At 35.5% G+C, this 12,500-nt stretch overlaps 1 protein-coding gene and 1 long non-coding RNA gene across 2 annotated transcripts in view; both read left to right on the top strand.

Annotated features, from left to right (window-relative positions):
• LOC107757687 (uncharacterized) overlaps positions 1–3,253 on the top strand; it is a 15,704-nt gene extending 12,451 nt beyond the window's left edge. The window contains exon 5 of the long non-coding RNA XR_001641957.1: positions 2,054–3,253. This is a non-coding gene — a long non-coding RNA (uncharacterized LOC107757687). The remainder of the gene's footprint in view (positions 1–2,053) is intronic.
• Positions 3,254–5,772: 2,519 nt separating this feature from the next.
• LOC107757676 (gamma-2-syntrophin-like) overlaps positions 5,773–12,500 on the top strand; it is a gene marked incomplete at its 3' end in the record, with an annotated part of 75,420 nt that continues 68,692 nt past the window's right edge. Inside the window, exon 1 of the mRNA XM_016575237.1 lies at positions 5,773–5,841. Coding sequence (XP_016430723.1) covers positions 5,773–5,841 — 69 coding nt within the window. The remainder of the gene's footprint in view (positions 5,842–12,500) is intronic.

Below are 12,500 nucleotides of genomic sequence, written 5' to 3'. Positions count from 1 at the left end.
GTAATGATGTTGTCTGTGACTCTAATGGAGGATGATGGATGCCCTGCCGTTTGATGAACTATGCGTCATATATAATTTCTAATAATTGCACAAATGATGTCACATGCCTGAGGTCACTTCTCTTGATAATAGACATAAAAGGACATCGTTTCCATAGATAATGCATGAGATTTGGCTGTTTATAGTCCAAAAATTTGATTTTTGGAGCTTCTTTCTTCTCCCTGCAAGCCACAAAATTGTGATCCTCGATCAAAATTGGTGGTTGAACACAAACCGACCCCTGCTGAAGCTGAAAATAACCGTATTTGGAGAAGCCGAGGTCCGTCCCACCGCTGCTGGATTCGAGAAGAAGCTCTCAACACGCTTCTGGCCAAAACGGGCCCTGATAGATAATAGACAACGCCAGGGCTGGAGGAGAGGAAAGATTCAGTGACCGAAGAAAATGTGGAGGGAAAAAAAACAGTAATAAGTTTCTGCGCTCGCCGCGTTTCGCCAGCCTTAACCTCGAGGGGACGACGCAAACTGCATATAGAAATGGAGAGAGGGGGAAAATATGTCCTATAACCAAGGATATGAAAGAGGGAACATCATTTAGACCATATTCAAGCAGCAAAACTACTTGTTTACCCTCATTGCCGTGAGACATCGTGACTGAAAACAGATCCATTTTCCAGGAAATCGCTGGGAAATTGCAGGGCCGCTGTGTTAGATCATATCGCCGGATACCTGCGTCTAGTTTTCACCGCCATCATCTCCCAAAAAAAGCATCACAGGCTTGTAGATTATGATGTTTACTGCAGCTCATGTGGGCAGATTGCTGGACTGTGCTTGTTTCAACAGGAAAGTCATGTGAATGAGAGTTTTCTAGGAATATATTCAAGAAAGAAAAAGAAAAAAACAGACTTAGAAAAATAATTCAATAATTTATGGCACCAAAAAATAAAATAAATAAATAAAATCTTCAAAACACTTTTTTTTGGAGGCCATAAATATACAAAAGTGCTAAGTGCAAACACAAAAGCAAAAGGCAAGGATGAAACACTTTTATACATTACACACCTGGTCTTAGATATTTTACTGTACTACTTCTAAAAGAGTTAACCTTTATTCTTCAAATACATGTACTAATACTGAAGTCAGTTAAAAAGATATAGCAAGTTGTGTACTTCATATAATAATTATATACATATAATTATAAAAATAAATCAAAATAAACATATGCATGGAAGAAATATACATTCCAAATATAAAACCTTAAAATCCTAAAAATTATTAAATATTTATATACACAGATTTACTAAAGACATTTTAAAGAAAATTGCAACTAAAAAAAAATCTATAGATAGATAGATAGATATATATGAGTTTAGCGTGCATGGGATCAAAAAACCATTAACTTGGCCTTTTTATTTTTTTAATCTAACAAGACTTGAGATAAAAAGTCGCAATTAACTTTTTGAAAAATGTTATTCAAGCTTCAGTAACAAGCTTATATAATATAATTAGCTTAATAATATAATTACCAACATTTAAACAACGATTGAAATAAAAATAATAATAATAATAACAACAATAATAATAAATACAAATATTTTAGAATTTGAAAAAAAAAATGTACACATTGAAGAAATAACATTTTAGGTGGACTGTTCTTTTTTATATTTATTTATTTATTTATTTTATTATTATTTTTTCTTTTTGTTAGAATTGCCAGCAAATTGTCGAAGACACAAGACAGTGTTATTTCATATTGCGGTCTAATTAGTGGAGCGCAAGGGGAAAACGTGAAGGGAGTAATTAGGCTTTGATGCTAAATTGTTGATGCAGCTTTCCCTGAAAATGTGAAGTTTGTTGCCCGGAGTGACCCTCAACCTGACACGTGTGGAATAACAACAAAACTGCCTCGCATGTGCATGCAAAGGTATCTCCCGCCTCCTTAGGTAAGTGTTTTGTCATGTTGCATTCGGCTCGGCTCATCAGAGCAAGGGCGCTGCGGCTTTTATTCCCCATCCAGTGACCCTCCTTTTGTTTCTCTGCCCCTGTTGTGTTTCAGAAGCACTTCTGCCCAGGTGCTCATGTGAAATGAATGTTTATCAGCAAGACTGTTTAAGCGATGGTGACCAGTGATTTCTACAGGAGATGCACTGTTGGATGCGAGCTTGGCCCGATGCCCGGACGCTCTTTACCACCCTGTATGTGTGATCGCATTAGGAAACCGAAAACAAGACACTGAAAGCCATCATGCAGTGCTCGCAGCAGCCATCTAAGCTTGATAAAGAAATGCCGCCTGCTCGGGGTACCTGGTAATGGGCAGTAAAGGCTGACAGGTCAGACATCATGTGATGGCCTATTATTAAATGTTTGCGTCATGAAGAACTGTGAATTGCTCTGTTACAGTGGGCGGCTTTTTTATGCTTTAGGTCCATTGTAGCCCTTAAAGTCTGGACCGTTAAAAGAGCATTTTGTCTTGATAAGAGTGGGCTTTTTGTTAAATTTAATTTCGGTTCAAAGAAAAAAAACAAAACACTGTTCTTTTGCCCCGTTTGGAGCTTGACATACTGGCTATTATGAACTGTCATTGCACAGAAAAGAACAGTGCAGATATCCTAATGCCATTTACACCAAGGACGATAACTATAAAGATGATGTTTTGAAGAAACTGTATGCAGTTTTATATAGGCTATTTTTCCAACTTTTATTGCAGTTTAGTGAGTGGAATCCACTGTCGTTAATATATAACTGTCATAATTATAGTGCGTAGCTGTACATGTGCATTTGTTGCTGCTGTAAAGTGATGGAAACTTTTCGAAGCTCTGAATCAATTGAGTCAATTGTTTCGTAAAACGTTTCGAAGCATTCAAAACACCACAGGTCAAGAACAAACAAGGTCAAGAAGCAGTTATCATTGTTATTTTTGTATTATATATATATCAAAATTAACCTACATAATAAAAGCCATCTAGCAGCGAATCAGAGTTTTGAAACCAAGGTTCGATGTAACGAAGCCTCATTTGCTGAATTCACGTTACTTGGTGAGTTCGATACAAGCTCTAAACCACTAATTCGAAACATATGATTCATAAATGTTTCGAAGCTTCACGAAGCAGTTTTTTGCGAAAGCACCGATCACTATCGCCCTTTTTGTGGAATTTCGTATCCGCGCACCAAACTTACTCTCAGAAAGGACTTTTGGAAAGAAATAGAAGATATTCGCTGTATTAGAAGTCAATGTACCATTAGAATGATTTTGAAACTGATAGTTCAAGGTAAAAACATACATACAGTTGCTTTAATAATAGTTTTAATTCTAAGATAATGGTGAAGTTCACACCTCTATTAGGCTGAATATGTTGAAATCACTTAAAGAACGATTTTGAAGAATGTTCAAAACATTGACTTTAAAGAGCGCGCAAGAATTCGAAAACCGCAGCGCGCACTTTGAATAAATAAAACGTTATCGTCCCTCACATATCGTTATCTCATTTCCGGGTTTCTCAGCAGCGGAAGTCGTCATAGTTGGGTAAACTTTGAGAGCAGTGAATGGGAGAGTACTACAAATATATATATTTTTGCATTTCCATTTGCATTTCCATCAAGTGTTTTCACGACTTTCAATCAAAGGAAAAAAATTTGAGACAGACTGATAACGGCAGTCAGAAGAGGGAACGATGTCAATTTATTTATTTATTTTTTGTAATTTAATGCAAAGGTGATATAATACAAAGTATAGTGTTATAAATGTACATACATTTAAAAAAAAAAATCTAAATATAAAAAACTTGAGGATTTACGTTGCTGATGGCCGTTGAAACGCGTCATCACAGTCTTGTGAAAATTGGGTCCGTTGTTGTTGTTTTTGTTTTTAATAGATAATTAAATTATATGTCTTTATTTAATTTCTGAACCATTTCTCTACAGATCAGTAAGAAGAGCAAAGCATTTTGTAGACAGGTGTCGTCCGTTCCAGAATTCCTAACAAGGAATCACAAATGAACGATGCACAAATTAATCTTGAGTTAGAAGAGCTTAAAGATGCTCCAATAATTTGAGCACTAAAGCTGTGCTGCTAATTTCCTTTTTATTGGCACTCTGCAATAAACTGTAGTGCTTAATTACTCATTTCTAGTAATCGGCCTGAACCTGAGGCTGCTGACTTTAACAGTACAGTGCAAACAATAATTAGGTCAATGGCACATTAATTTGGCCAGTGAGCATTGAAATTGAAAGGGAAGTCTCCTAAATATGTCCTCTGGCAGTGAGTCTAGTTCTCCGTGCATTTCACAAATGCATGCAAGAAATCAATACTATTATTAAGAGAAACAAGAGAAATGCTGTTGGATTTAAGAGAGTTCATATTTAGGCTGATAACAACACAGATGAATGAATATGCACTTAAGATACTTGTTTTATTTGTTAAGATACTTGTTAAGATACTGTTGTATTTGTTTGTTTCTTGCGCTCAACAAATTTCTTTTGAAATTGTTTAGTTTTCAATAATATGCATATATTTAACATGCTGCCATTGTGTTAGTCATTAAATTCATGCAGGCCCATTTGCATAGTTTTGTTGTTCATATGTTGTATTTTCAGTAGCCAAAATTAATGCATTAATATTAGGTTATGTAAAAATGAAAATTTTAGTGTCATTAACATATATTATTAGTATTTTGAATTCCTTTTTATATTTTGTTTTCAATTTAATTTTAGTTAACGTTTTATTAATTTTGTGTGTTTTTGTCATTTTTCTTAGTTTTTTTAATGTCTGTATAGTAGTCTATATTGTTTTTATTCATTTTTTTTATTTCAGTTTTAGTTTTAGTTATTTCATCAAGAAATAAAAGGAGAAATGTTGCCTTGGCATCTAGCTGAAATAAAATAAAAGTTGAAGTGTTTTTTTTTTTAAAGTTAATTTCAGGTGACAAAAATTGTTTTGTTGTTCTAGTTTTAGTTAACTATAATAACCCTGCTCTATGGAATTAGTGTCTAACGACATTAAATAATTATATATTTGAATCACTAAAATACTGAAAACTTTTTATTTTGATATGTTGGTATTTGCTGCATATTTCAACCAAAAGCCAATGCACAAAAGTAAATTATATGTGCTACGAAGATATTTGTACATGGAAATCGGGAGTCTGAGTGAATTTCGAACAGATTCATTGAAATTTGAATTGATTCGCGGAAATGAATCAAAGTTACCAACTCAAACGCTTTTGCTACTCAAATCAAGTTTAAATCAGAGATGCTGATAAAACTCCATGAAAGGGAAGAGTTGCGTGTCATGAAGCCGTGTTTTGGAAACTTGTCCAAATGAAAATGACAATGCACCTATACGATGTTGCTTTACGCATCATAAATATGCAGTGCATATTTCGACATATCGCCCAGCCCTAGTTGAGTGTGTAGAGTTCAGTCAGTGATGGGTTAAATTAGCTCGAGCTGAAGGGCTCATCATATCTGAGGCAGCAGAAAGAAACGCGCTCAACATTTGCGCTCCGATCCTCCAGCGCGACGCGTCTCTTTCCCACTCGCAGGAATAAGCACATCACTCCGATCGCTTCAGCTCTGTGTGGATGTGCCTTTAACACCGAGCGCCTCAGATTCAGATTCGCAGAGAGCCGCTGGTCTCCGTCGGGTCCATTTGGATGCTGGACCCCGGAGCCGCATCCTTCCCAACAGGCTGAGCACGATGCCCGGCCATCACTGGATATAAATGACAGATCCAAGTGTGTGTGACTTCAGTGCACAGAACCAGAGGCTGCATGGGAGATGAACGCAGCCGCCAAACATCAGCCTGATCTGCTAGAGAGACCCGGCAGCCTCCTGGTGCCAACATGGGTAAGACGAGCAGATCCAACTGAACTTCATGTGCTGACGGATCACAACAGGCGCACAACACATGAGCTACTTTTTGGCTAGTGTATATGGCAGGGGAAATGTCATATAAATGGGTTGTCATAGATGGGTTTAGATTACTGGAGTAACTTGCTTAACTAACTTTGCTATGGATGAGATCACTGAAGTGCTGTGAAATACACGTTTCGAGAACTGATGACTAATCGGTATGAATTATATAGATAAGATTATACGCAGTATTTTTATTTTGAAGGTTCCTAGTTAAAAGGCAGAAGATGAAGAATCATTGCATTTATTGAATATCAGTGCTGTTTTATTGTCTTTGAGTGCACTTTTTGTCATTTATGCATTTGAAAAGATGGTTAGTTGCAGATCTTTTTATATTATTATACTCAGTTGCATTGCACATCAAATGTGATTAATTATTGACATGATTTGAAAGGATAACTAGCTTCTTGCAGCTTTTAAGGGTTTATTTTAGGTTATTTTTAGGCAGCTAGGTTTTATTAGCTTTTGAGTTCACCTTTTTTGTCATATGCTGTGTGCATTTTAAAAAGGTGCTTTGCAGATGTGAGGTCAGCCAATTATTTTGTATGTGGATGACACGGTCAATATTTCCGAGCACTTGGGTTTACAGTATATTTGGGCTTTTAGACATTTTTTGGTTTATACATTATAGTTATGGAATATATTGACATTTTTGCACTTAAAATACGGTGCAAAGTCAGTCCATGCTAGAGTATGATGATTAGGTTTTGAATGTAAATGATGGTTTGTGGGTGAAAGAGGGTCAGATAATGAGCTATTAATGGGAAATAAATGGGAAACGGTGCAAAAAAAAATCTATTATTATTATTTATTGATTTATTGATTTTTTTTTTTGCAACAGCATTGGTGATTAAGAAAACAACAATAAAACCATGCAGGAAATGTTGCATAATTGACAGAACAAATCCTAGTAGATTTGAGGTGACAGTGTAATCTCAAGGCAAAATGAGTTTTTTGTGCTATTGTTCCCATTTGCTGTATTCCTCTTTGTGGAGATAATGATGTGTGACAGTGTGGAGTAGCTTCATTCGCACTATTCTTGAGGTGTTCGGAGATGTCCTCTCAAAGGATTTCTCGGCGAATGCACTGAAACTGCTGTTAGAGATTGCTGCTTGCTTGCTTTATTTGTTTTAACACGTTCTGTCCCATTTCTGGTGCCCGTTTGTGGTTTTTCTTAATTGGTAAATGGAGTCTTGCCAGTGGCACTGCGGTATGTCTTTATCAGATTGGAGGGTTTGAAGGGTTTCCTGAGGTATCGATAAATGCTGGCTCACTGCTTTTGGATTTGAAAAGAACTTGCCGTTTTTGCCCAAAAACAGAACCTCTGGGAAACCTTCAAGAGATTGGATGTCTGCAAAGAAATCCATAATCATTTTTCATTTTTCCCCATGAATTTGTTCCTGAGCTGCATCCAGTTACTGAAATTGTTGTATTGATACCTGCTCAGAGAACATACAGTTATTAAGAGATCAGAGTATTGTCATTTCATTGAGAGAAACAGCGTATAGCAGTTATTCTCGTTTTGTTTTTGTATTCCAGAGGAGATGTGATTTGTAGGCTTCACCTTTGATCTGATTTTCTGCTGATCTTTCAGATGAACTGTGGACGTGTGATCGTCATGAATGCAGTTGAGTGAATGAATGAGGGTTGCCAGGTCTGCATGACAAAGACTCGCTTAAAACTCAAACTATACCACTTAGAGTCCGTATTATGCATTTCAACTTTATTTCTCTTTATTTCTTTCTAAAGATCAAAAACCATCAAGTTCATTGTGAGAAAACAAAACCCAACAGCATCATCATTGCTGGAAGTCTTGTAATATTTAGGGAGCTTTAGAGGGTTGCTTGGATGATGTAAATGCATACAGTACTGTGCTGCTTTTTTCATTTTCCTGCAGATTCACATGCCTATAGAATAGAAATGATGTAAGTGTAATTATTTCAAACAAAGTTTATTATTATTTTTTTTTTTTACTGAATACTGAAAAATACTCATATAGGCCTATGCATATTTTTACTTTTATTTTACCTATAATATGTGGTATAAGTAATAGAGTGCTTTGTCTAACCACCAAACCTTTCAAATTTTTTCTCGAAATAAGGAGTGCAAAAGAAGTGCTGCACGGGGTATTGGGTTTCTAGTCTCGGTGCTCTTTGGGTGCAAGGGATGATTCAACTCGTAAGAATAATAGTAGTCCAAGGCACTCGAATCTTATTCAAAAATTGTTTTAAAAAGCCTTTATTTCATCATGGCTATACGTTTTGAGAACAGGTGACAAGTGCACAGCTACGCATTGCGGCTATTTTGCCTTTGTCAGGGTGTGAGTAACAAACACAATCTGAATTCATTTTAAGCAGCAGTTAATTAGTCAAATAACAATCACCTGGTCTTTTGTTGTAAAACGTTTTTTTTTTTTATAAAGAAATTTATACTATGTACATATACACACTGATTTGTGGAGTCTGATTTATATATTAAAATTAAAAAAAAAAAAACATTGTTTCTCCCTCCTTTATACATGATTATATTGTGTTTGATTTAATTTGATATGTAATCGTCGAACTTCCTCTCTATTGTTTGTCCTGTGTAGAACGACCAGGTGATTGTTATTTGACTAATTAACTGCTGCTTAAAATGAACTCAGATTGTGTTTGTTACTCACACCCTGACGAAGGCAAAATAGCCGCAACGCGTAGGTGTGCACTTGTCACCTGTTCTTAAAACTTATAGCCATGATGAAATAAAGGCTTTTTAAATTTTTTTGAATAAGATTCGAGTGCCTTGGACTACTATTATTCTTACGAGTTGAATCATCCCTTGCACCCAAAGAGCACCGAGACTAGAAACCCAATACCCCGTGCAGCACTTCTTTTGCACTCCTTATTTCGAGAAAAAATTTGAAAGGTTTGGTGGTTAGACAAAGCACTCTATTACTTATACCACATATTATAGGTAAAATAAAAGTAAAAATATGCATAGGCCTATATGAGTATTTTTCAGTATTCAGTAAAAAAAATAAAAAAAATAAACTTTGTTTGAAATAATTACACTTACATCATTTCTATTCTATAGGCATGTGAATCTGCAGGAAAATGAAAAAAGCAGCACAGTACTGTATGCATTTACATCATCCAAGCAACCCTCTAAAGCTCCCTAAATATTACAAGACTTCCAGCAATGATGATGCTGTTGGGTTTTGTTTTCTCACAATGAACTTGATGGTTTTTGATCTTTAGAAAGAAATAAAGAGAAATAAAGTTGAAATGCATAATACGGACTCTAAGTGGTATAGTTTGAGTTTTAAGCGAGTCTTTGTCATGCAGACCTGGCAACCCTCATTCATTCACTCAACTGCATTCATGACGATCACACGTCCACAGTTCATCTGAAAGATCAGCAGAAAATCAGATCAAAGGTGAAGCCTACAAATCACATCTCCTCTGGAATACAAAAACAAAACGAGAATAACTGCTATACGCTGTTTCTCTCAATGAAATGACAATACTCTGATCTCTTAATAACTGTATGTTCTCTGAGCAGGTATCAATACAACAATTTCAGTAACTGGATGCAGCTCAGGAACAAATTCATGGGGAAAAATGAAAAATGATTATGGATTTCTTTGCAGACATCCAATCTCTTGAAGGTTTCCCAGAGGTTCTGTTTTTGGGCAAAAACGGCAAGTTCTTTTCAAATCCAAAAGCAGTGAGCCAGCATTTATCGATACCTCAGGAAACCCTTCAAACCCTCCAATCTGATAAAGACATACCGCAGTGCCACTGGCAAGACTCCATTTACCAATTAAGAAAAACCACAAACGGGCACCAGAAATGGGACAGAACGTGTTAAAACAAATAAAGCAAGCAAGCAGCAATCTCTAACTGATTTGTGGAGTCTGATTTATATATTAAAATTAAAAAAAAAAAAACATTGTTTCTCCCTCCTTTATACATGATTATATTGTGTTTGATTTAATTTGATATGTAATCGTCGAACTTCCTCTCTATTGTTTGTCCTGTGTAGAACGACCAGGTGATTGTTATTTGACTAATTAACTGCTGCTTAAAATGAATTCAGATTGTGTTTGTTACTCACACCCTGACGAAGGTAAAATAGCCGCAATGCGTAGCTGTGCACTTGTCACCTGTTCTCAAAACGTATAGCCATGATGAAATAAAGGCTTTTAAAAAATTTTTTTAATAAGATTCGAGTGCCTTGGACTACTATTATTCTTATGACTTGCAATTTTTTTGTTTATATTTACTTATATAATATACAATATAATGTCAAACCATCAAACCTTGCAATATGTATGCATTTTTAATTTATTTATATAATATGTGGTATAAGTAATAGCATGTCAAACCATTGAACCTTGCAAAATGTATGCCTATTAAGCTAATTCAGCATGCATGCATATTTTTTGCTTATATTTATTTGTTTTTTGTCAAAATTGTTTGTCAGTGCATGAAAACTTGCAATTTGTAAACATATTTGTACTTATATTTACTTATAAAACATGCAATATAATGTCAAACCATCAAACCTTGCAAAATGCATTTATATTTTTACTTGTATAATATGCAGCATAATTAGTATGCATTGTCAAACCATCAAACTTTGCAAAACGTACACATATTTCTACTAATATTACATAATATATAATACACTTTAAGTATGCGTTGTCAAACCTTGCCATGCAGAATGCAAATTTTTACTTGTATTTACTTACATAATATGCAATATAAGTAATAGTATTGTTTGTCAAAGAATAATTATGTATGCATATTTTTAAGGTTATTTATGTATATAATATGCAATTTTAGTAATAGTATGCTTTTTCAAAACCATCAAATTGTGCTCTAAAAACAATTTAAAATGAGGACAAATCCATGGACAAGCTGCAGACTTGGCAACTCTGCAAGCAATGTTGTGTATAAACTGTGTATTGATTTATTTATTTCATCTCTGTGTCAGAATGAATGAAGATCATTTACATTATGTTATTAGTCTTGCAGCAGATGTACATTTCAGATTAACTTGCATAACCGCCACCAGAACAAATGATGTGTCTTACATGTGTACTTGTGCAGATTGGCTGTGTAAATCTGCCATGGAATCTAACCAGCTCTTATTTATATTTGTGAGATTTGATTTAGATCCAGCTCACACGCGTGTGTAACACTGCTGGAAAGTTATTGTGTGCTTGTCTTTGGGATTTGGAGACTCTGCTAAATGCGCCCTACGGAGACTGTGATTGGCACATGAATGTTATAACCTTAAAAGTCACAAATCTTTTATTCATGTACTGCAGGACAGGACTCAAGGTTTTTAGCTGCTAGTTGGAGCTGGATTTCTAACAGGTTTAGTGGTGGGAAAGCAATGGTTTACAGTCAACCAGCAGGCCTTTACTGGTATGCATAAACCTGGTAAGAAAATTGTGACTTTTTAAAGATAATAAGAGTGATGTTTGTCTGTGCAAAATTTGCTGCCGTGCACTAATGTGTTGTGGGAGTATTGCAACAGTAAGGGTTGTTAGCAAGGGTAGTTAGTTGCTATGTGGTTGCTAGGATGTTTTGTGTTGTTTACTGACTGACTCTCCTGTGATCTTCTGGTGTGCAGATATGATTTGGGAGAAAATGGTGCATCTGATCACTTAGTAAAGCAAGGACACATGATTTGAGGAATCAGTAGGACGAATTAGGCATGAAAGTTTAACCCTATAAAGTCTACTGTGTCATATTTGATATGCAAGGCCTCTAAATGATCAACATGATCTTAACTTTGCTGAAAAACCTGTTGCACGCAGGTTTTTCAGCATGCCTTCTGTCATCTGATTGACTTTTTTATCCAGTAAAAACTCTTTTAGTCTAATTTTTAGTACAAACATCCACCTTCAGCTGGTGCTTCACATGTGTTTTTGCGGTCAAATCTTGACTGATTTTGATCAAGTAAAGGTCAGAATAACTGCAGTAATATCTCCAGATGAACACTTACTGGACTGAAGCAGCTCAGCTTTACTTGATTCTCCATCAATCATGTTTTAGAGTCTCAAATCTGATCCTCAGGATCTTTTGAGGAGCGTTTGTTTCCAGAAGCTTTACTTTCACTGTTCCTCAGCGGAGGAATGATCTTCACAAGCCTCCAGAACATCTCACATCTTCTGAGGAGCCTTTATTTCTTCAGCTCTCAATCAGCATTGGATTGCATTGCATTATATGTTTGAATCATTAAACTAAGCTTTTCTATGGAAGCCCGTTTCCACCACTGAATAAAAAATAAAAAAGGTTATTGCGACTTATCTCACATTTCTGACTTTTTTTTCTCAGAATTGTGTGATATAAACTCACAATTGCGAGTTATAATCTCGCAATTCTGACTTTATAACACGCAATTCTGACTTTATAACACGCAATTCTGACTTTATAACACGCAATTCTGACTTTATAACACGCAATTCTGACTTTATAACACGCAATTCTGACTTTATAACACGCAATTCTGACTTTATATCTCGCAATTCTGACTTTATAACACGCAATTCTGACTTTATAACATGCAATTGCGAGTTATAAAGTCAGAATTGCGTGATA

The sequence above is a fragment of the Sinocyclocheilus rhinocerous genome, unplaced genomic scaffold (assembly GCF_001515625.1).
Source record: "Sinocyclocheilus rhinocerous isolate Xijiao unplaced genomic scaffold, SAMN03320098_v1.1 scaffold2850, whole genome shotgun sequence".
Lineage (NCBI taxonomy): Eukaryota > Metazoa > Chordata > Actinopteri > Cypriniformes > Cyprinidae > Sinocyclocheilus > Sinocyclocheilus rhinocerous.
Note: the sequence above shows the minus strand (reverse complement) of the source record. Positions and strands in the feature narration are given on the sequence as shown.